The 22,353-nt window shown below is 45.5% G+C and overlaps 1 protein-coding gene across 3 annotated transcripts in view; it reads right to left on the minus strand.

Moving 5' to 3' along the window:
• TNIK (TRAF2 and NCK interacting kinase) overlaps window positions 1-22,353 on the minus strand; it is a 157,593-nt gene continuing 135,240 nt past the window's right edge. Inside the window, exons 21-33 of one of the 3 annotated variants that reach the window (XM_065639872.1) lie at window positions 21,829-21,852; window positions 17,944-18,128; window positions 15,793-15,919; window positions 13,411-13,575; window positions 10,281-10,395; window positions 9,519-9,689; window positions 8,922-9,065; window positions 7,035-7,169; window positions 6,670-6,770; window positions 5,440-5,589; window positions 4,050-4,209; window positions 3,306-3,445; window positions 1-1,503 (exon numbers count right to left, since the gene is read on the minus strand). In XM_065639872.1, the coding sequence (XP_065495944.1) occupies window positions 1,420-1,503; window positions 3,306-3,445; window positions 4,050-4,209; window positions 5,440-5,589; window positions 6,670-6,770; window positions 7,035-7,169; window positions 8,922-9,065; window positions 9,519-9,689; window positions 10,281-10,395; window positions 13,411-13,575; window positions 15,793-15,919; window positions 17,944-18,128; window positions 21,829-21,852 (1,701 nt within the window). In that variant the 3' untranslated portion in view covers window positions 1-1,419. The remainder of the gene's footprint in view (window positions 1,504-3,305; window positions 3,446-4,049; window positions 4,210-5,439; window positions 5,590-6,669; window positions 6,771-7,034; window positions 7,170-8,921; window positions 9,066-9,518; window positions 9,690-10,280; window positions 10,396-13,410; window positions 13,576-15,792; window positions 15,920-17,943; window positions 18,129-21,828; window positions 21,853-22,353) is intronic. The other 2 variants (XM_065639875.1, XM_065639873.1) reach the window with 2 other exon arrangements.

The raw sequence follows: 22,353 nt of genomic DNA on the forward strand, positions 1-22,353 counted from the left end.
GTCCTGTTGATTTAATCATTTTTTAATAAAGCCATCATTACTGAGTACACCAAGATTGCCAGTTAAGCTCTCTATATGTCGCTGGAGGTAACAGCGCTGTGATCGACAGCGGAATGGAAAAAAAAAAAAAATAAACCAAACAAAAAAAAACCCAAACCCCAACCAAAACGAGGTAGGTTAAAACCAGCAACACAGACCTTGTTATGCAACACCCCAACACCACAGGCGGCCATGCTTGCAGCTACTGAGAAAGAAAAACCCCGGATACGCACCGAGAACGGAAATCAACTGAGCAGAGTTTATAAGGACACGATTCAACCTGAACTAAACACACACACACGGTTCGGCACAGATGTCGTCTTTCACTGTATGTTGGGTAATTCCTGGGGAGCGGAGGGGTTGGAAAATGAGTAGAGATTCAGACCCTTGGCCGAAGAAACCACACATATATATATTATTTTTGAAGCTCTTTACAAGCCCAATCCAGCAACGCAGAGGACGGGCAGCTCGTTTTGTCATCCCCGTCCCCGCGCCAGTGCCCGGCTCTGGCCTCGGGGGGACAGGCATCCACAGCTTGCGCCGGCTTCGGCACTGGGGTCCGGGACACGCGGCATCCCGGGAGCCGTCTGCGGCCACAAATCCCAGCTCGGGGGCGAGCACGGGGCTCCTCCGGCCGCTCTGCCGTTCCCTCCTCCTCTGATCCCCCCGTCCCAGCCCCGGGACAGGCGGGCGCCTCTGGAGCAACAAGAAATGGCACCTCTGTCCCTATCAAGACACACCATTATGCGAAGATCCATATAGAAATATGGATTGACAGACTTGACAAAAATGGTAGCTGATTTTTATTAGTCTAAGGCTAGTAGTTTAGCCATTTAAAATCCATTTCCCAAAAGAGGGGAAAAAAACCTATTATTTTTTCTCTTCTTTAAAAATCCGTTAAGCTGTTGCTGCCAAAAGCAACATGTAAATGTTGGTGAAGGCGAAAGATTTCTAAAATTACCCAGCTATACGGTTATGGCCTTCATCACAAAGATAAAAGGTACATTTATTGTGCTGTCTCTCACCAGATTTAATTGGTAACTTTACAACATACTATATATTTGATGCTAGCAGGCAGACAGAATTAAAAACAGACTTTTTGACACTGTTTCTTTCCCCGTTCTTACAAAGTAGGGGACAAAGAAAAAGTAAAATTAAAAAATGAAATAAAGGGAGAACTCATAACCCACTATAACACAGCTTAATCAGGAGACCTTGGCGGGGTCCAAGTGTGAAAGTCCATCCCTGCCCGCAGCCCCCGCCTGGGGGAGCGGCGTTCCTCGGGGCTTTCCGCATCTGCCTCTACAGTGTTAGTCCACGTGTTTAATGTCCTTTAAATTAGAAATAATGCCATGGCGGTGAGTGCCAAGTGCTCCTCGGTTACCAGTTCATCATGGAGTTTCTGTTGAGGGTCATGAAAAACACTTGGCTGCTTCCTCCAGATCTCACCGATGCAAAAAATACCTGTTTGGGAGCAAAATCCCTTTATTAATAATTTTTATTATTATAAGAAAAAGTCTGTTAATATCTCAGTGAGCAAGGGAAACAGGAGCTGCCCCACACTCTGTGGTTTCCTCTACCCAAACCTCCCTCCTGCTCCTTTTCTCCAGTTCACAGCTGAAATTTTAAACAGTCCCATTGCCCAGTTCTCAGTTTTCTACGGAGCTCGAGGGCCGGAGCTAACCCCTGCCGTAACTTGTCAGTAAACACACTGATAAGACCTCCCTTGCTATCACTACCAAAGAGAGCAAGGTTTGGAATGCCTTGAAAATACCAAGTTTATCACATTTTACTGCCACAGCACCATTTATGATGCAATATTAAGAAGACTGCTGTCAGTGTTTTGGAGCTTGCTAAAGGTTAACCACTGCGGTCAATATCCAGCATGGGATTGGAAATGGTTTTCTTTGGAAAAGTTAGTCCTGGTATTTCAGCTGTTCCTGAAAGCTAAGGTTGGGAAGAAAATAACTTTCCTTCAACATGCTCAAAGCTCAGACACAGTATCAGCACTCTCCATGAGGAATACGCCTTTTGGTGCTTCTATCAGGACCCATTTGATCTCAATGGAAGTCTTCAAAAATAAGTTATAATTTGCAAATATTGAAGGGGAAATCTGAAACCTCTGTCCTTTTTAAAACCAAAAATTATTCAATCTTCACATGACTTTCATTGTTAACCATTTCTCCAGAAAGAGAAACATCTGTATTTAGTATTTCAAACCCACCAGTAATTAGCTGGTTCCTGTATTTTAGAAAGATTGAGGTGGGTTTTTTTCCAATTTTCTTAGAAAAGAAGGAAAAAAAGTTAAAAATCAATAGGCACAAAACAGAAGAACCACCGTTTAAAAAAAAAAGTAGAAAACCCGCAGAGTCAAGTACTCAAAAGTTAAAAAAAAAAAACCAAACTAGGGGTATTTGGGCAACTGAAATTCAGCTTCTTGGGCAGCTTCCCACGATATACTCAATTGCAAGGTTAGGATACATTTTTCTGCAGAGCTCCAGCCTAACTCCATGTACCAGGCAGTGCAATGCCTGACTTATAAGCAGCTGTTCAATAAACTGATGTGGCCTCAAACCTTATTTATTGCATGTTATTAAACCCTGCTCTGGGGATGGAGCAATCAGCTTGTTCACGTGTTACACAGTCATGCTCCTTACGAAAGAAATCCCTGTTGCATGGTCCTGATTTATCTTGGTGAAACTCTGTGAGATGAGGAAATGCCAACAGCAGAGACAAACCTTGACATTCAACCATCTCTTCCATGCAAATATCCCTTTTCTTCCAGCAGTTTCCCCTTCCCTCATTCCCTGCACCCCTTGCAACTCTGGTGCTCCTACATCAGGTTCTGTCCACAGAAAAAGATGGGGCTCCATGGAGAAAAATAGTTTTAAGCTCACAAAACTAAAAATGCATCAAAAATGTTTCTGCACCAGAGCTCAACTCAGTGTCACTTACACATCCTTACTGCTAAGATTTCTCAGCTTTTGCAGACTTTACTTGGCAGCCTCAATAGTTAATGTTCAGATGGAAGACTTGGGAAAAAGTCAAGCCAAGTCAACACAGATCTCAGCTTGAGGTGGAAGAGATCTTGCAGATCTTCCCATCAGAGGTTGAGATCTGCATCCACTGCACAGAATTAATTTGGTTTATGGACACTGCTTATTAAACAGGACCTTCAGATTAATTATTAACCTCAAGATAACCCTGACTTAAAGTCTAAAGTGGCTGTAGCTTAAAGTATGGATAAAGCTTTGAAGTGGACTTACCTTATCATTTCTTTCACACAGAAACTTTAACCTTTGAGCTCGCTTGTGCATAAATACTCCATCCAAATGTCCCGTCTCCACTGACCGGATTTCAATCGCTTTCTCTCCCCAGCCCATTATTTGATTGGAATGAATGTAGGCTGTCAAAAGGAAGCGTTTGGTAGGTATTACAACGTGAGCTGAGCTAAATATTACGCAACAGGCAGTAAAGCTCTCATCAGCTGTTATTCAAAGCTTAAGCAGATCGATGGCAGAGCTCTGGCTGATGGAGACACAGGCATGTTCCCACAGAGATAATTGTCTCTACACAGCAATTTTCATCCAGAAATTGCTCAGTAATTTAAACAGAAGAGGGATCACTTCTTCCCACTTCTGTGGGTGAGGAGCAGGGCAGTGACTTGCCTCCACAGGTCCTGGAGCTGAGCAACAGCAGAGCCAGAAGAGCAACCCAAGTGCTCTGAGCTCCACACTCAGCCCCTCTTCCACTGAACACAGCACCCCACCAGTGCATCGGCTTATATTATCTTCTACTTATCTTATACTTAAGATGAGCCAGAGCTCAGATCTTCAAGAAGTCACTTGCTCTTATTACACAGGACCAAACTGTAGAAATTTAGCAATATTATCTGGCTGAGAGAAATCTTGGAAAAACAAAAGCCCAAATGACTCCACCTCAGCATCCCCAACTCCTCACCTTGCTTGTCATTTGTATTTTATGCAGGTGAAAAGGAAGGGTTGACCTACCCACAGAAGTAGGCATTTCTCCCCACTGGAGCACCACATCTTTAGTTATCCGTCCATATGTGTTCACATATACGCCTTCATCCTCGTAGCACACAAGCATCTCCATCCCGTCTGTTTTAGGCAGGATGACAATGGCGTGAGGAGTAATATTGCCCTGAATCTGCAGTTAAAATAAACCCCAAAAGTCAGAATTACATTGAATGGAAGAAGGGGTAGGGGGAAGGGAGCAGAGCCTTAGAAAAACAAACCCCCAAACCAACATGAGAACAAAACTCTCCCTTGAGACACATTGGCTTTCAAAGATAGTCTTGAAGTGGGATAAACTGTCACGTTTACCCAACCATCAAAGCTGTCTGATACGTCAAGGATAAACAAGTTCAGCAATTATAGAGAGATCACAATATATACACCCCCAAGACTGACAGCTGCACTTGGCTGTAACACAAGTAAGTGACTGATGAATTCATCTCCTATTCAAACTAAGGCAAATAAACCCAGAATTTTACAGGTAGCCCTAGGGAGAAAATATTCCCCTTTTTTTAGCAATCAGTCTCTTGTTTCAAGTGTAGCTATAGTGACTTTCCACCCATGTCCGCCCTTCCGTAGGTAATACAACAAAACCATCTCAAACTGCCCCAGGATTTCTCCCTACGCTTCTTGCCAGCTCTCGCAGAGGAGACTCTGCTGCTCAGATCAGATTCAGCAGTTCCTGGATTTGATTAGTGACCCAGTTTCTCCTAGACCAGATTCTTATACTGCTTGGGACAACAGCATGGATGGAGCTTAAATGAACCAACAAGAAAATCCTCATTGACAGAGTTTTTTGTAGGACTGGTTCTCTCTTGAAATAGCTGATGGACCTGAGAGAGGTCCTGTGCTGAGTCCCTGCTGTCAGGGAGTTTGGGAGTTTTGAGCAGCAGGTTTACTGAGATTTGGGCTAGCCTAATCCTGTAACCCTGGCCTAGGCAAACTGCACAGCCTCAGCAGGGACAAGTAGGTGTTGGTGAGCACATCTGGGACACTGTGCAATGGGACAGTGCATGGGGCATCTGGCTCTTGGTGGGTCTATGTTGTCCATCAACCAAGAACGTGGTTTCATGGTATCTTGCCCTACAGAGAGCTCCGTTACTGCTCCATGTCCTTTCTGTGGGACATGGCAACCTTAATCCTGACTGCTTGGGCATGAGGACAGAATAGCCTGTGTGGATAATGAAGTATGTGATACCTCCGAGTCCTCTTTAAGTGAGTATCAATGAAGATGGCACTGGAGAATGTCTTACCCATGGCAAAATGTCACCTGACTGGTCACCATTTCTGAGCCACCAAGGGCCCATCCAAACCTTCCTGGTGACCTGCGTGTCATGCAGCAGGACTGCCCCTGTGTACTCACGTGAGATGGTATGTAGATATCATAAGAGTTCCCAGAATCTACATCAATCACATGGAAACCAGTGTGTGATCCAAAGATAACCTTGAGTCTCTGACCCTCTTCTACAGTGAGATCCACGAGCAACGGCTTGTGCTGGAGATCTGCAAAAGACTTTTATAATCCCTCCAGTGAGTATCAACAGAAAACCAACAGATTCCCACAGCAGCAGCCTGATACGGTATTGAAATTGTATTTGTTTGACTGTGTTTCCTACTGAATATGTGGCTATTTATACTCCCGTCTCTCTGCTCCTGTGTCAGGCGCCTCAGAGGGTGTCACCCCCTCACTCCAGCCATCCCAGCAGGTAAGCGCTCACCCTTGCCAAGCTCGGCTCTCTTCCCCAGGAGGCCAAGGCCAGCCTGAGGATTTGGTCTCTAAAGGAAGTTGACAGCCAGCAAGGTCTCAGGAGCAGCAACCAGCATCCTCACCAGAGCCAGGGGAGGCTGGATCCCAAACCATGTTAATGCTGCTGAGCTCTCCATGTCACTGAGCCCATTTATTCTGGCTTTTGTGCAGAAAAAGCAAATGTGACCTAATACTGAAGAAGCCCATTTGTGCTGGAAGGATGCAAAAGGAGATTACTCAGCAGGAATGTCTCCAGAAGGCATTGCCCTTTGTGACTTGTCTCTGCACAGAGCTTAGGATGAAAAAAGTGCTTTAAAGCGCTAAGTACAAAATATGCGTTGACAGGTTAGAGAGGAGAAAGGTCTCATTGAAGGAAACTGAGGTAGATGAAAAGGGAGACAAAAAGAGAGAGAAACAGTGGGTCATTCTCCTGGACTTTCTGTCTTGAAACAGAATCCACATTGTAGAAGGGGAGAGGACCTTGCAAAATAAAAATGTACGATAGTACCAACCTATTTTCAGACCACATGTGAAAAATTAGATGTCAAAAACCCCACAACCCCCCCATCAAAAAACCCAATTCAGTTTTACTCATGCACAGTGGGTCAGCTTTCTGCAAACTTCCCAGGTAAAGTCTGCCAGCATAAGCTCAACACTAACACTTAATTGTTAGCTATGAGCAGAACGTATCCCATCTCTTCAGCCAGAATGTTTCCCGTCGCCCATGCCTGCCAGGCATCCTGAGGAGCTCAGCTATGTAAGCAAGATGCTTTTCAGCTCTAGATAGTAAAGAAATCTCATGTATTTACAATGACAGAGTGTATTTTGGTTAAAAGATAAACATACCTTAAATGCCATAAACTTGTGATATGGTTTAGGAGCCCAAGCGTAGATCTCTACAGCATTCTTTAAGGCAATCACCAAGAACTTGATTCTTTCATATTTCACTAAAATGAAAATAAAATTCATTTAAAAAACATTCACTTTCTTTCTAACAAGACCGAACAACTCATCTCCAGGAACAGCTCCTCAGGCTGTCTCTCTGTTGGTTCTCATTCGGTAAAGCATCCACCTCATACATATAGAGGAATACCAAATTTATTTGTGGTTGTAGTCTACCCATACTATTAAGAGAAACTGCCATGTCAGATCTAAGGCTAGAGAATGAAAATGCATCCCTCCAGACATTTTTTTCCAGAGAGTCCACTCACCAACTTTGTAGTGGATGCATCCCTCCAGGTCCCCAACCGTAATCCAGCCCTGCTTCTTCTCCACTTCAGGGTCGTTGTGTAAAATCCTGTTTCTCAGCCAGGAGAGATAGTACACGCGCAGCTTGTTCTTCTTTCCTGTTGGTGAAAGAAACGTCTCTGTCAAAACAGCACATGTGTGCATGGGAAATCTTGAGATTTCAGTGCTTATTTTCACTCAGAAGATGATTCACTCACAAGATGATAAAATTAAAGTTCATTTCACAATGAAGTCGAAAATAGTAATTTATTGTGGTTTTGTTGTTGTTGTTTTTTGTTTGTGGGGTTTTTTTGGTGTGTTTTTGTTTTGGTTTGGTTTGGTTTTTTTGTTGGGTTTTTTTGTTTTGGTTTGGTTTTTGGTTTCTTTCTTTCTCTCTCTCTCCCTGTTTGGAAATAACGTATAAAAAGCAGAGTCTAGATGTCCATCTCCCAGACTGCAGGTGGATGCTGGCAGAGCTGGGCTCTTGCTTCCCACAGGCTGGAAAAGTTCTTTTTCCTATAAATCAGCGTTCACAGAGAGATGGTCGGGCACAGTGGGGCCACAACCCCAGCTCTCTTACAGCTCAGGTCGTACCCAACCGCTCAACTACCTGGCTTCTTTCCTCTCTTCCCCTTCATACAACATTAATTCCACCATGGAACCAACACACAAACTCCTTGGTCTGCGACAGGCAGCGCTATTCGCTAACGAGCCCAGTGCTGGGCTCTGCAATGCTGAGGGGCTGCCAAATTTCTGCATGGCTCTTGGATGGCAGTGATCTGGCTATAAACCTGACAAAGAACACCCAAACTGTAAACCAGGGAGCCTGTCTCCTTGTAGTTTTCCAAAAGTCCCCAGGGCTTGTCCTCAGGATCATCTCAAGGGCTGGTGCTCCCTAGGGAGTGCTACCCCTGCCATCCTCCTACAGCTAGATCCCCAAAACCACAGGGGAACTGCAGAGCAAGGGAGATGACGAAGCAGCATTTTTAAAAAGTCCTGCCTGAATGAAGGAAGCAAGAATTTGCCAGCAAATGCAGAGTGACCAAAGAGGTGGTGGATATCCCATCCCTGGAGACATCCCAGGCCAAGCTGGACGGGGCTCTGAACAACCTGATCTGGTTGAAGATGTCCCTGCTCATGGCATGGGGGGGTTGGACTAGATGAGCTTTGAAGGTCCCTTCCAACCCAAACTATTCTATGATTAAACAATTTTCCTAACGAGCATTTCTCTTGCTGTCCTCCATGAGCTTTGTGGGGCAGGTATCAGCAGGAGAAGGCTCTGCCCTGGCTCCGTAACCCATGTGCTTCATGGGGATGCTCTGCAGGGATAATGCTGGGTGCTTTCCTGGGAGACTGGACTACAGAATTTTTGACTTTTTTTTGCCAGAAATCATCCCATGAGCCTGATGTGACAGCTCAGGAGCTCTTGGTTGAACCCAGGACAGTGACAAGCCTGTGGCTCTCATGATGCTTGGGGCACCATGAGCACAGCCGTGGTCTGAGCTGGAGCCCTGAAGCTGTGGTTCATGGCTCCCTTGGCTAGAGCCAAACAGATCCACCAAAAGCCCAGCTTGCTGCCCCCTCAAGCCATGACTACTCACCTTGCTGGGGTATCTGCCTGTCTCCTACACCTTCCCTTCCCGGCTAAAGGTGGATGGAGCACTGCAGATGAAGTAAAGCTGGCAGGCAATGGGAGCAAACTGCTCTTGAAGGCATTCTTGAAGATCTAACGCCTTTGATTCTGGAATAAACCACCTCCAACCTCCCCTGGGAGCTCCCCTGACAGCAGAGGGCAGGTTTTGTCTGAGCTGGATCACTTAGGGCATCCACGTGAGAAGATGAGCAATGGGGTGAGAGCACATGAGACATACCTGATATTGTCACAAGGACGTTAAGACCCTCGAGTACGTCCATCTGTTGAAATCGCCGTCTGTTGATGAGGTTGTAGACCTTCCCTTGCCCGCTTCGATCCAGCAGCATCAGGCCATTTTCTGTGCCCACCAGCAGATTCACACCTGAAGAGGGGAGGGCAATGGGCGCTGAGAACCACAGCTGCTAACAAGGACAACACCTCAAGCTCCTCTCTGCTACCACTGAGAGTGACCCATCTCAGCTAAAGCCATGATCTTCCCATGAACACGAAGGGTCACCCTTACAGCACACAGACTCGGAGACATTAGTCTTGCCCAGGATGGAGAAAGGGACAACGAGAGGCTGGGGGTGAGCTGTGTGGTGCTTTAGGGAGAGCTTTTGCACAGGGAATGTTTGAAAATGCCTTGGATACTCAGGTCGTCAGAAGATGGGATTCCCCACATTGCTCCATCCCCTCCGGAGTCTGGTCCTCAGCACACCTCACGCAATTTCAGTGAAGTGTTCTACATTTTCTCAGCTCCACAATGATGCCTCCATGTTTCATCGCCAGTCACACGGTCTAGAGAGCTTTGCTGAGGGCAAAGCTTGGAGCTTACCCCATAAAGCAGCGCAGAGTATCTCCGAGTTGAAGCGCTTCTTGTACTTTCGTATCTCCGGGGTGTCACTGTGTGGACGGATGTTGGTGGGGTTCACGTTCACCACCGAGATCTTCCGGGCTTCGTTCAGCTTGGCCTGCTCCTGTCTGAGCAGCTCGCTGGTGAACAGGGCTGGCCAGGAAACACAACAAGACAGAGATGTAAGATGGATTAACTCTTCCTCACCTCTTTTTTGGGACAGGAAGACAATATTTCATTTATTTCCTGATGGGGAGTCATCACCATGTTACAAGCTACCAGTCTGGAGAGGGATCATCAGGATTCTCTCATAGGTTAGAACCAGCACCAAGCCCATCAGCAGGTGATGTCCCCAAACCTCCAGCTCTGCCTACTGAGCTGACCAGCACTATTTGCTGCCTGCCTGCCCACATCCACCCATTTTCAATGACTTCTGAGCAACTGCCAGCTTTTTGGAGAAATTTCCACCTCCCAGTTCTGCCAGGAATATTTCTCCTGGCTACTTGGGCAGACAAGTGGGTGGATTTCTGCCGCTCCCTGTTACCTCCCAGACCTTTCCGGTGGCATTTTGCTGGTGATGGGAGAAAGAGTTGGATGGAAACGGGAGAGCACAAGGATGCAGACATGAGCAATGTGTGGACAAGAATGAGTGAAATGTGGAAGAGGTTCAGTGGGGTTAGTCAGGCTCCATGACCTGGTTTCCATGAGGCTCTCCCCTCTCAAACTGGCCACATTGCTGCCTACCAGTAGCAGATGACTCTTCATCCTCATCTTCATCTTCATCAGTAGGAGAGGTCTGATACACTCTGGTGTCCACAAAGGGGGTGAAAGAGGCTTTGGTGCTACTTCCCATTCCATACTGCAAAATAAACAGCAAAGAGAGCTCAGAGCACAGAAATAACAATAATTTTGTGTTATGTGTCTATATGTAAGACCTTATAATTAGCAGACACAGAGCCTGCCCCTGTGGTACCCTTTTCTGGCCCTCTATGAACTCCACTCCCATACCTAATCAGGAAAAACATTAAACTGGATTTGTGAGTGCCCATAAGCAACAGAAAACAAGAGAAAATGAGTGGGGCTCAGCTCTGCTCTCTTCCTGCGGGCAGAAGCACAGCACAGCCATGAGACCAGTTAGCGGAGCAGCCGCAGGGCCAGAGGCAAAAGTCAATGCAGGTAAAAACCAATTTGTCTGCATGTAATACACCCGCAGGCAGGGAAGGCTGGGGGTGAGCTGTGCGGTGCTTTAGGGAGAGCTTTTGCACAGGGAATGTTTGAAAATGCCTTGGATACTCAGAGTCATCAGAAGATGGGATTCCCCACATTGCTCCATCCCCCCCGGAGTCTGGTCCTCAGCACACTTCATGCAATTTCAGTGAAGTGTTCTACATTTTCTACAGCATTGCAGGTGGGATTGCAGAAAGAGCCATTTCTAAGCTAAAAAAACATAACCTGAAGTTATCATAAGGAATGTCACAGCCAATACTTTGCTAAGGGAATTCAAGGAGGAACAAACCGCAACATCGCGTTCTTTTCTTTTTAAAGCCATCGCTTTGTTAAAGCAGAAAATGAGGCTAAGACCTTCTCTCAAGCAAAAGGAAATCCTTGCCTTGGGAGCCAAAATGACATGATTTTCCCACCTCGTTGAGCAGCTTATTTTTCCTACTCCAGTATTTACCCAGGATATGTCTGACCTCTGCTAAGAGCTGCGACAGCAGCAAAACCGAAGTTATTCCACAGCAGCAGTACTGCTCACATTTTTCTTCCTAGGGACATTTTCCTTCCCGGAAATAAATCTTCCTTAGCTCTCACATCACCAAGTCCCCAACCTCCAGGCTGGTCCCTGTGCCCCATGTTACCACCACAGCCCCAGTGCTGACAACTGCTCTGGGGAGCAGCCTGTGCCATGGGAAGATGTGACATGGGGAACCCCGCCACCCCGAAACATCCACACCAAAACTGGGCTGGCCTCATACCTGTCCTCTGTTGGGCCACAAAGAGATTTAGTGGCGAAAAAAATCATTGTGTGTGGGAGCATCCTGGTGGCTTCAGACTTATCAAGGTGGCACTGAGGTGAGCCAGTATCCATGCCCCGCGCCTGCCAAAACCACGCAGCACCTCCAACATCCCTGCCAGCCCACTTGTTTCCATGGAAACAGGATGTATTTCCAAAAAGTACATGGTAACTGAGACCCATGGAAGGAGTTAACAGCCTGTGGCAGGGAAGGCTGCAGGGACAGATAGCACATTTACATGCACAGTACGGCCGTATTTGTGTGTGCATATAAGATAAACTCACTACTTTGTGCTTCTTTCATATCCAAGGAAAACACTTTTTTGTCTCTGTGTATGTGTTTTTTTTATTTTTCCATCCCTGTGCTGGATGTGTTTTCCATAAAGCGCCAACAATTCAAGGAGGGGAAACCTTAGTGTTTACAGGGATGCTTTCCAGCTGAGAGCCAGGTTGCTTTCTGACAAACAAATTACAAAGAAACTCCTCATCCTAACACACTGAGCATTTATTTTCTTTGCTCAGATTCAGCTGTTCTCCTGAGATGAGAGATGTTCTCTCTTCTCATTAAAATGTTCTCCATTTTAATACCTTCGAAGTCCCTTATTTAAATATTAAGGCCTCATCTTCCTCCAGGTCCTGTTCAAACTCCCATAAACCTCCATGGTGCCCTACAGAGACAGCACCGAGCTGCAGGCTGAGGTTGTGCTCGCTCCCCTGTTTCTGCTCACAGCACCATGAATCACCTGGAAGCCTGTGAAATAAATTCCTAAGTTTCCACTTACGCCCACTCCCAGCTCAGTCAACCCTAAAACTTCAGTTTTAGAAATGTAAAAGATCTTCTTGGTTGGTATTCTATAAATGAGTATATTTAAACCAAATCCTTGCCCATGTTTAAGCAGTCCCAGGATGACCGTGGAAGGTGTTACGTTCAGATCAATTCTCTCATCATCACTTTTAAAGGAAACAAGGAAACGGATAAAACCTTGAGGTCAAGTCACACACCATATGTTCTTACGTTTTATCAATGCACAGTTCCAAGCAATTCTATTTTTATACTGCTAGTAAGAGTAAACCAAGAAATGAGGACCTCATTTCTATGAAAGAGAATATGATGGCAGAACTTCTGATGTATAACCAACAAAATGAAAAGAAAAAAAAAATCAAATAAAATACCTTATTTAGCACAAAATGGGTTAATTTCTCACGGGAAAACAGGACTATGTGCCTGGTTCCCACAGCTGGCAATGGTAAGCAGGACACATTGGTCCCCTCATCTTACATGTCACACCTTACACTTTCTAGGACTTTTTACACCTTATACAATGTTAATATTCAATCGTGTCCCTGTAAAACAGCTACCAGGGAGAAATACTTTGCCATGACTGGAAACACACAATTTTAAACACATGTATATTTTTGCTAATTGGAAGAACTATCCAGAATTTTGTTGGCTTTGGTTTTTGCTAATCTTGAGTCACGCTAAGTACCAGAGATCACACAGGTGGACCCAGTTCAAGTTAACAGCATCACTGGCTCTCGTAATTTTCTCATATTTCCAAATGCCAAAAAATCCAGGAACTTTCACATCAGTTGGCAGCATTCAAGCCACCAGAACTCCAGCTGGTGGGCTTGAGAGAAGACCTAATGTGCATTTCTACCATCAGCCATAGACCCATATAGCAAACAAGCATCAGATCCCCTCGTATTTCCCCTACACTCACCCACGTGGACCAGAAACAGAGAGAGAGAAGAGCCAAGAAAGCCAGGGAGGAAAGCAGGAAAGCCCCTTTACGGGGCAGAGATGTTAATACTTGTTTAAAGCGATGCAAGAGGAAAAAGAGGAGCCCCCCCACCACCTACTTCAGGCACCGAGTCCATGTCCTGCGCATGCGTGGAGACTCGCCCCAGGGCCTCGGTCGGCGTGCCCGCTGGCGAGTGGCTTTGCTGCACCAGGTCAGGGAGATTGATGTGACCTGCAAAGCCATTGCTGGCTGTGTGGCCAGAACGCTTTTTTTCACCAGAGGTCTGCAGAGACACAAGGCATGAGGAAGAAAGAGAAGGGGGGAAGGGGGAAGGGAAGGAAAGAGAAAAAGAAGAGAAAACCAAAACAAAACAAATAAAACCCAGTTGTTAGCAGTTCCCCAGTTCCCAGAGCAAGCGCAGGAGAAGGACCCTCTCTGTTTCCATCCCCATGCAGCCTGGCAAGCAGCAAACCAACCCACCCCCCCACCAGAATAAAGACAGGATTAATCACAAAGTCAGTACAGAGTAATTAGCCACGTTACAGCGAGAGAAGTCTGACCACTGTCATTTTGAGACAAGGAACGTAGGGCAGATTCTGCTCTTGCCACCATGGGTGCAAACCCCATGGCCAGCTCTCCTCCCATGTGGCCACCAGCCACAACAACAGCAGAATGTGACCCCTGGATCCGTGTTAGCCTGGATGGCTTTGCACAGCTCCGGCAGCGAGTAGCCTGACTGCAAATGCCAACACAGCCCCGGCGCATGTTTCCGTAACCCAAACCAGCAGTGAACAGCCGCAGCATCAGCAGAACCATCAGCATCCCGCTCTGTGCACGAGGTTCCCGGGGCTTCCCTTCCTCTCCATCCTCACCTTGTGCAAGGCAGGTGCTGGGAAGTTTCTCCCATCCCTGCTTATCATTTTGAGATATTTACCATTTTGATGAACCCCACCTATCTGGAGCACATCAACGAGATTGCTACACAGACTTGTCCCTTTACTGGGATTAGTGGAAAACTCCCTCTGAACAGGGTCACCATGTTTCTGACCAGTCCTGACACCATTTATTTTTTGATCACTCATTACCATCACCTTCAACCACCTTGCTGTCCTACCAAAGAGTGAAAAACCCTTTGCCCAAAGACCACTGACCTCAGTGAGTTCATCCTCTGATGGCTACACCAGTGTCTGGGTGCAAAGAGTAAGTAACCAGCACAAGGTTGCAGTTTGGGTTTCTTACTACACTCCCTCCTCCCAAAGAGGTTTCCCAGCTGCTTGTCTTGCCTGTGGCTTTTAAGACTTTCTGCATCACTGTTTTCTCACATGGTCTTCCTGGTGTGGCATGTATTTTACAGCTGCGATGCTAAACACCAAGCTCACTTCAGAAATAGCTGCCTGTTACAGCAGTGACTTGTTCTCAATTGCATCACCCTCTCTGCTACAAGGATGCGCAGAGGAGCTGCCCAGGCTGCAGGACCCTGCTCTGAACAGCTCCATGCCAGCGAGGGATGGGATGGGGTGGGCTGTGCATTGCTGCCCACCCCCAAAACTCCCAGAGAAAGGCAGCGAGCACACTGTATCTTCTTTTGCTAGCTCCTTCCCCTCTTTCAAAGTTGCATTCATTTTTTTTCCCCTTCATACATGAATATTTTACATAAACGGAATTAAGAATTAAAATGCTGCTCAAGTCTAGTTTACATTTGATCTAAACATTCCTCCTTTATGATTGCTGACTCCAAACCTCCCTCCCCCCTTCTCCTCTCCCATCCACCTCCTTTACATGCTGGCAGGAGAGTGACTCCCCTGTTTTCTAACTGCCCCCTCACCAGGAGACCTGCAACCCATCTGCATTTCCAGCAGCATCGCCAGCACGTTCCAGCAACTGGGAAATCAAGAAACACCAGGGGAGATCTTCCACGGCCAAATGAACATGCCTCCTTGGCCTCACTCCTGCAGCACCATCCATCAGGACCGCTCCCACCAGAGCTGGGGACAGGCGTGCACATCCTGCTGGGATGCCCAGTGCCCCTTGCAGCTGGCTCACAGCACAGCTGGCTGGTGGGGAGGGGGACTTGGACCTCCCCGAGCAGGACCAGCCCCTGGTAAAAGCCTCCAAATGCTCCACAAACACTGCACACCTCTTGGCAAAGGTTGGGAAGAAGAGGGGAAACTTTGGGCCAGGTTCCAAGTGTCTGAACGAAATGCTGTAAATCAAAGATAACTTCTGTTGCTTGGAGCTATGGTGGGATTACGGCAGAGTCATTTGTATGGGCCACTTCCCTGCTGTGCCGGGGCATTACTATTCACTGCTGTTTGTAGTTCTGAGAAACATTTGCACTTGTCACATTTGCTCCAAGTGTAAATTGTATTAACGAGAGCACTAACAAGCACAATTTACTCAGTCATTTTGTGTTCCGGACACACAGCACTGTTAGTTTTTGTGCTTACATGGGCAAAACCTCCTGAAGATGCTCCATGGAAATATTTGTTTTACAACTTACCTCCCTCACCATTAAAGTCCCTTCCCTTGAAATATTGCTAAACGTATCTGCATGGGAAGTCTCTAGCCCGTGGGTTGTCACCATTCCCAGGTTGTACGGCTCATTGTTTCCAGGAATTCCTGTTGGTCTGAGGACAGAATGGAAAAGCATTAATGATGGATAGCTCTTTCGCTGAACTAGATGAGAAATCCTCTAATACAGTATTACTTCAATTAAGGTAAGGCTTTGTATCCCACAGGAAGAAAAATTAGAAAACATATCCACTTACATTTATGGGGAAATTATTTATGTTGTTAGAAATACAGGACCAAGGTCAGGTTGACACACCACAGAGCACAGAGACCAAAGAGAAGCACCTTTTTCATCCCAGGGTGCCCTACAAGGAGCACTGCCAAACAGGTAACGAGGAGTTGCAGTCCCACTCTACCTTACATCATTTTTTCTACTTCAGAAAGTTAAAAAAAAGAAAAAAAAATCATTCCCTTTATTTCCCATCTCAACATCTGAAAAAAGAGCAGTGCATAAGAGCACCTGATGACAAAAGCCAACAAGGGAGGGATGGAGTCTGGAGGAGGTGCAGGCAGGAGTACGGGTTGTGTCCTGCAGCTTTCTGCTGTTTTCCAGGTAAAGATGTATCCCTAAGCCATTATTTCACCTTGAGTTTATTTCTGTGCTCCTTTCTCAGGACAGACGCTGGAATTAATTCTCACGCATATTAGATTTTAGGAGGGCCTGAGTGTGGATGTCACAGGTGGTAAGCAGCTACCGTTACTTTATTATTATGCTCTTAGCAAACCAGCTGCTTAAATATAATTCAAAACAAAACAAAAAACAAATGCTGAAATGCCTCTGGATTATCCAACCCTGCCTGTGTGCTGGGAAATGCCGATGGTGGTTATGAAGATGTTGCTGATGAGACCTGTTACTTTGCCTTTAGAAGCCATACAGATCAGTTGCTTTCCATCAATATGAAATAATTCACTCTTTAACACATCATCCCCCTGCATACCTACTTGTCAATGCCCAGGGGCTCATGAGGGAGCTTGGTAACATGAAAAGCCAAAGCAAGTCCGCATTAATCAAGGGGGTTGCTGCTCTGACGCGAGATGTGAGCACTGGGGACCCCAAGGTGAGAATGGCTTGATAGTGGATCCTCAAACGTACAATTGGGCAGGCATCACCAAAGCACCCAAAACAACAGTGTCCCATAACTCTGCGGCACCTTTCACATGAGAAGCTCACAACACCTTCCTTCACTTTAACACCATCAAAGGATGTGAAAATCAGAGAATAGTTTGGGCTGGAAGGGACCTTCAAAGCTCATCTAGTCCAACCCCCCCTGCCATGAGCAGGGACATCTTCAACCAGACCAGGTTGCTCAAAGCCCCATCCAGCCTGGCCTGGGATGTCTCCAGGGATGGGGCATCTGCCACCTCTCTGGGAAACCTGTTCCACTGTTTCACCACCCTCAGTGCAAAGAATTTCTTCTTCATGTCCAGAGGAAATAACACAATTATTCCAGTTTTAGAAATAAGAAAGCAGAGGCAAAGGAGGTTATGTTAATTTTGAGACCATACAGGGAGTGAATGAATGGCTGTGGTAGCCCCAAGGTCCCAAATTTCAGTGTGACCCTGCAAGAAATCCCTGGACATGAGCAAGAAGTGGCTTGTATCGCTGCGAGAAGAGGAAGGTGAAGGAAGTCATCATAGTCTTCAGATGGAGAAGAGGTATCTGCAGAGATGGAGGGAGTAAATAGTCCACCCTATCCATCGGGACACAAAGCAATGGATGGGCTTATCCTGCAGCAAGAGAGACCTGGACAGAGCTGGACCCAAGGTGTGGATGAAGTCAGGTGCAGCCACTCTGGCCAAAAACTCACTTTGCTCATCAGCAAACAGGTCCATCACTTGGAATCTAAGTTCACTGAATGTGCAGTGTAAGTAATTCAGTTTTTCCCATTAAGTATCTAGCTTGAACCAGGAAGAAGACCTATCTGAGTAAATTATCCCTTACAACCGTGATGCCATTCCCAGTGTCAGCCACCAAACACCAACATGCTTTGGACATGTCCCACATCACAGCTACTGCTCCTCCAGATCGAGACACACCGTGGCTTCACAGTTTGCCCCCCAGAATGAAAGCGCTCCTTACATAAGCCGTGGGATGTCACTGACGGGCACGGTCCCATCGTGCGTCTCGTTCTCACCATCCTCCTCCTCCTCCTCACTGCTTTCCGACTCCTCGCTGGAGGAGGAATAGTCTGTCACCTTCTTCAGGGGCCGATTGGTTTCTTCAATGCGCAGCTCCCTCAACTCTTTAGCTAAGGCCGTCAGATCCTAAAGGGGATGGGGGCAACAAAACAATAAAGTGACGGCTATTATATTTAAAGCAAGGAGAATGTCATGTACATCTTTTCAAAAGCCAATGCTAACAGCACAAGCAACAAGAAATAGCTTTACGGAGTTGTTACAAACATGAGACGGACGTAAGACAATGTTTGTAGCAAGTAGCATTTATTAAACAAAACAAAACTGATTTACGCTCACTGAAAAAATCAATAGCCAACCTCCTCTTTTTCTGTTTGGAACGTGTATGTGCATATATATACACACACTTATATGTATATACACGACAAAATTATATTTGTTGGAAAAGGTGAAGTTCAGTCACCATCATAGTAAACTGGAAAACAACGTCATTTCAAAGATTGGCTCGGAGAATTTCTCCTGCAGGGTTTTCTCTTCTTTCAGACTTCTCAAAGAAGACCCTGTAATTGTATTTATTCTGTAATAAATGCATTTGGGAAGGAAGCAATGACAGCATCTCCCATGGAGTGGTGCAATCCCCACGCCAAGAGCTGCTTCCGTGGTGAGTCTCAGCTGCCAAGAGGCGGTGAGGAGCACAAGGAGAAGCGCCCAGCTCAGAAAAAAAAAAAAAAAAAAAGTAAAAGTATCCCTCAGCGGGACCCATTAAGCACTTTATGTGAAATGTGGCAGCCTACAAGCTAAGGGGGAAATAAAATAAATTAAAAAAAAAAGCTTTGAAACAAGAGAAAAAAAGATAGGAGCAGTCTCAAAGCCTAGCAATAATTTTTCAGTTTACCATGACTTTGATGAGGTCTCAGACCCGACAGTCATATAAAATAGACACTGCTATTTCAAAACAAGGAACATGGCAGGCACCGTGTAGAAAAGAGACTTTTTGTTATCTTACATGCTTTTATAGCAATGCAGGGGGAAGCAGTAGGGCAGAAAAGCATGAGAGCTCGAATTAGAATGGGTTAGAGAACTCTGTCGCACAACACATGCACATGACGAACAAAGCATCGCAATTGTCAGTCTTACCATTTCTCCCTATATTAGTGACCGAGGTAGGCATCAGTGCATTCGGTCAGAGATAAAGGATTAGGGAGAAAGAAACTCATTGAAAAAAGACTAAATTCCACAATTGTCTTACGGCCATACTCTCATTTACTGCATTTCCAGTTTACCGTTCCAGCAGGGCGACTACGGCAATATTAATTACGGTTGCAAAGGGAGCTCTTAAAAATCTATCCCGTCGACATGTGAAGAAGATGGAAAACCTCTACAGCTGAGATGCAAACTCAGTTTATTTTTCAGTTGTGAAGCAGGAATATTTTGCAAGCAGTTTGTAACTTTGATGACTGGTGACCCACACCTCCCGGCAGGCTCCCATCAGTGACAGCCCCACATTCTGCTCCCAGGTCTGCCCTATTTTTTTAAAAAAAGGATCAATTCCTGCTTTCCAGCAGGAATATCCTGTGATGGGTATCATATATCCCTCTCCAAAGCTCTCTGTACTTTTAGAAAAAGGTTCTTTATCATGGTTAAAGAGAGCATATGGTATCTAAAGAATTTATTTTCAACATCAACACGTTTGGGATTGAAATACAGTCAAATCTGCAGTCACGACAACTAATTATTTTAATTAACACTGTAGCAGCTACTATGATATGATTGTTTCTTAAATAAGAATCAGTGAAAATTACAGCAGCTTAACAATGCTTTCCATTTAGAGTATAAAATTTGCTCAACTTGCCTTTGAGTTGGATTAGAGCCTTCTCAACTTTAAAAAGGACTTTAGGACTGTGTAAAAGCCTCTTAAAACTGCAGCTGAAATTCCTGCAGTGCAGGACTAGCCATAAACCCTTCCTCATCACAGTGATGGACCAGGAAAATGACTTCTTTTTTGCACCTTCCATTTGTAATGTGCTTCAAGTCACCCTACCAGCCTTCTTCGGCCATTACTAGAAGATAGTCAAGTATTTAAACAATCAGCTTAATTAGTTTTTAATAACAAATTTGGAAGCTATAACAGCAATAATAGTCCCACACAATATCATCAGATAACTCATATTTCCTAGTTAAAGCTTTGCCTCAGGATGGTTAATTCTTTGATGCTGTAATTTTCTCTAAGTAATGAGCACTTTGTAGGATTAAACAGCTTCACTGAGTTGCTCTTGGACCAAAACCAACCTGACAACTAGAAAGAAAGTGCTCTGTAGTTTGACATGTGTTTGAAATGTTAGTATTGAGGGTGACATAATACACAAGTTAGCAGCATTAGTGGTCTTTAATTACTTTTAATTACAATGACTTCTTTAGATATATTTGCTGGAATCAAGTCAGATTGGTTTCCAAAATCACATAGCTCGTTGAACTTGAATTTAGCACAAACACTGCCTCTTTTATAGACACTGATTTATGTGCTTTTTTCTTAGCACAGCACCTCATTAAACAAAACGCATTGCTCATGTTTTATCCAAGAGAACAAGTTAACTAACCAGCAAATCTTTCTTCTTTCATATCTTCTATTTTTAGAGGAAAATGAGCTGCGGGAAAGGCTGCTGATACTGGCGCTGTCCGTTACAGCCCAGTATCAGCAGTGTGTGCATAGCGATGCACGTGTGAGGCAAGTTAAATGCTAAATCAGGAATGTTTGGTCTTTTCCCATGAACATTTAAACATTCACCATCGCCAGATGCACATGCATTTAAAATATTATCATATGGTGAAAACAGGTGTAATTCGGAACTCTTATTTTTTAAGAGGATGGGCGAAGACCAGCATTGCCCATCAACATCTAAACTAGCTCAGCTGACTCTGGTTTTACAGCTGATGGTCTGGTCCATGGAGAAAACGAAACTGAGGGGAGACCTTCTCGCTCTCTACAATTAACTGAAAGGAGGTTGTAGCACGGAGGGTGTTGGTCTCTTCTCCCAAGTAGCAAGTGATAGGAGAAGAGGAAATGGCCTCAAGTTGCACCAGGGGAGGTTTAGATTGGAGATTACAAAAAATCTCTTCACAGAGAGGGTTGTCAGGCATTGCAACAGGCTGCCCAGGGAAGTGGTGGAGTCACCATCCCTGGAAGTGTTTAAAAGACGTGTAGATGAGATTCTTAGGGTTATGGTTTAGAGGTGGATTTGGCAGTGCTGGGTCAACAGTTGGACTCTATCATCTTAAAGGTCTTTTCCAACCAAAATGATTCTATGAAAATGAATAACTTACTATATTCCACTGCTCTGTTCCCTTTATTTGCCAAGTTCCTTAATTCAAATTAGCCTTAAATTGCATTTCAAACATAACTCGATGGCCCCACTGAAATCAGCGGGCACCGGGGGCTGCATCTGCGAGCAGAATGTGGTGAGTGGCGCAGGCTGCCCCAACCACCTCCACTGGCACCAGAAACCTCCATTTTCGCTCTTTCTCTTTCAAATATGCCTAACAACGGCAGCACCATTTGCTCGGCGTGTGAACATTGGCTGGGGTGCTCCTTGCCACGGCCTCCATGCAAGTGGTCTGGCCAGCGGGTTTCAGCAGAACCCACTGGCATAGCCGCTCCCCTCCCCGCGGGCAGGCTCCCGATGCCGAAACGTGATCGTTCACTTTCCCATCCGACCCGAGATCGTGTCACCACCTTTTTCAATGTCAGCACCAAGAAAAACATGGTTTGATATTAAGCGCTAACTAGTCAACCTTGCATAGGCATGACCCACTGAGAAAAGATATCACTAACCTCATCTATAGCTTTCTTATAGCTCTGTGGGTAAAGGAAGAATAATCAGCATCAGAGGAAACAGATCGGGACAGGAAAAAGCCAGAGGAAGGGCAAGCAGGTTAGAAATAAAATTAGAATTGTTAGCTCAACGCTGTGGAGTGTAGAGAAAAAAAACATCATCAACAAAACATTAATACACATTAAAGAAGAGAAGCAGTGGAAATTAATTGCATTATTAGACCGACTCTACAGTTTTAAGGTACAAATGTCAACAGCATTAAACCAGGAGGAAACATTTCGGATGAGATTTTGCTCAGAATAATAAAACAGGAGTGTGCAGAGACCACTACCAGGTTTGGTTTTAAGCTGGGAAGGCTGTCGGGGGCCGGTGGCCCAGCTTCCCCGAGCAGAGCGTCCCCCCACCGGGCTGCTGCGGGGTGACATGCAGCGCGGAACACAACAATGTGCCGTCAGCAACCACCGTGCCCAAGCTAGCAAAGCCCTTAAGCATCTGCTTCACGTGAAAACACAGGCTTAAGTGCT

The sequence above is a fragment of the Caloenas nicobarica genome, chromosome 8 (genome assembly GCF_036013445.1).
Source record: "Caloenas nicobarica isolate bCalNic1 chromosome 8, bCalNic1.hap1, whole genome shotgun sequence".
In the NCBI taxonomy this organism is placed as follows: domain Eukaryota; kingdom Metazoa; phylum Chordata; class Aves; order Columbiformes; family Columbidae; genus Caloenas; species Caloenas nicobarica.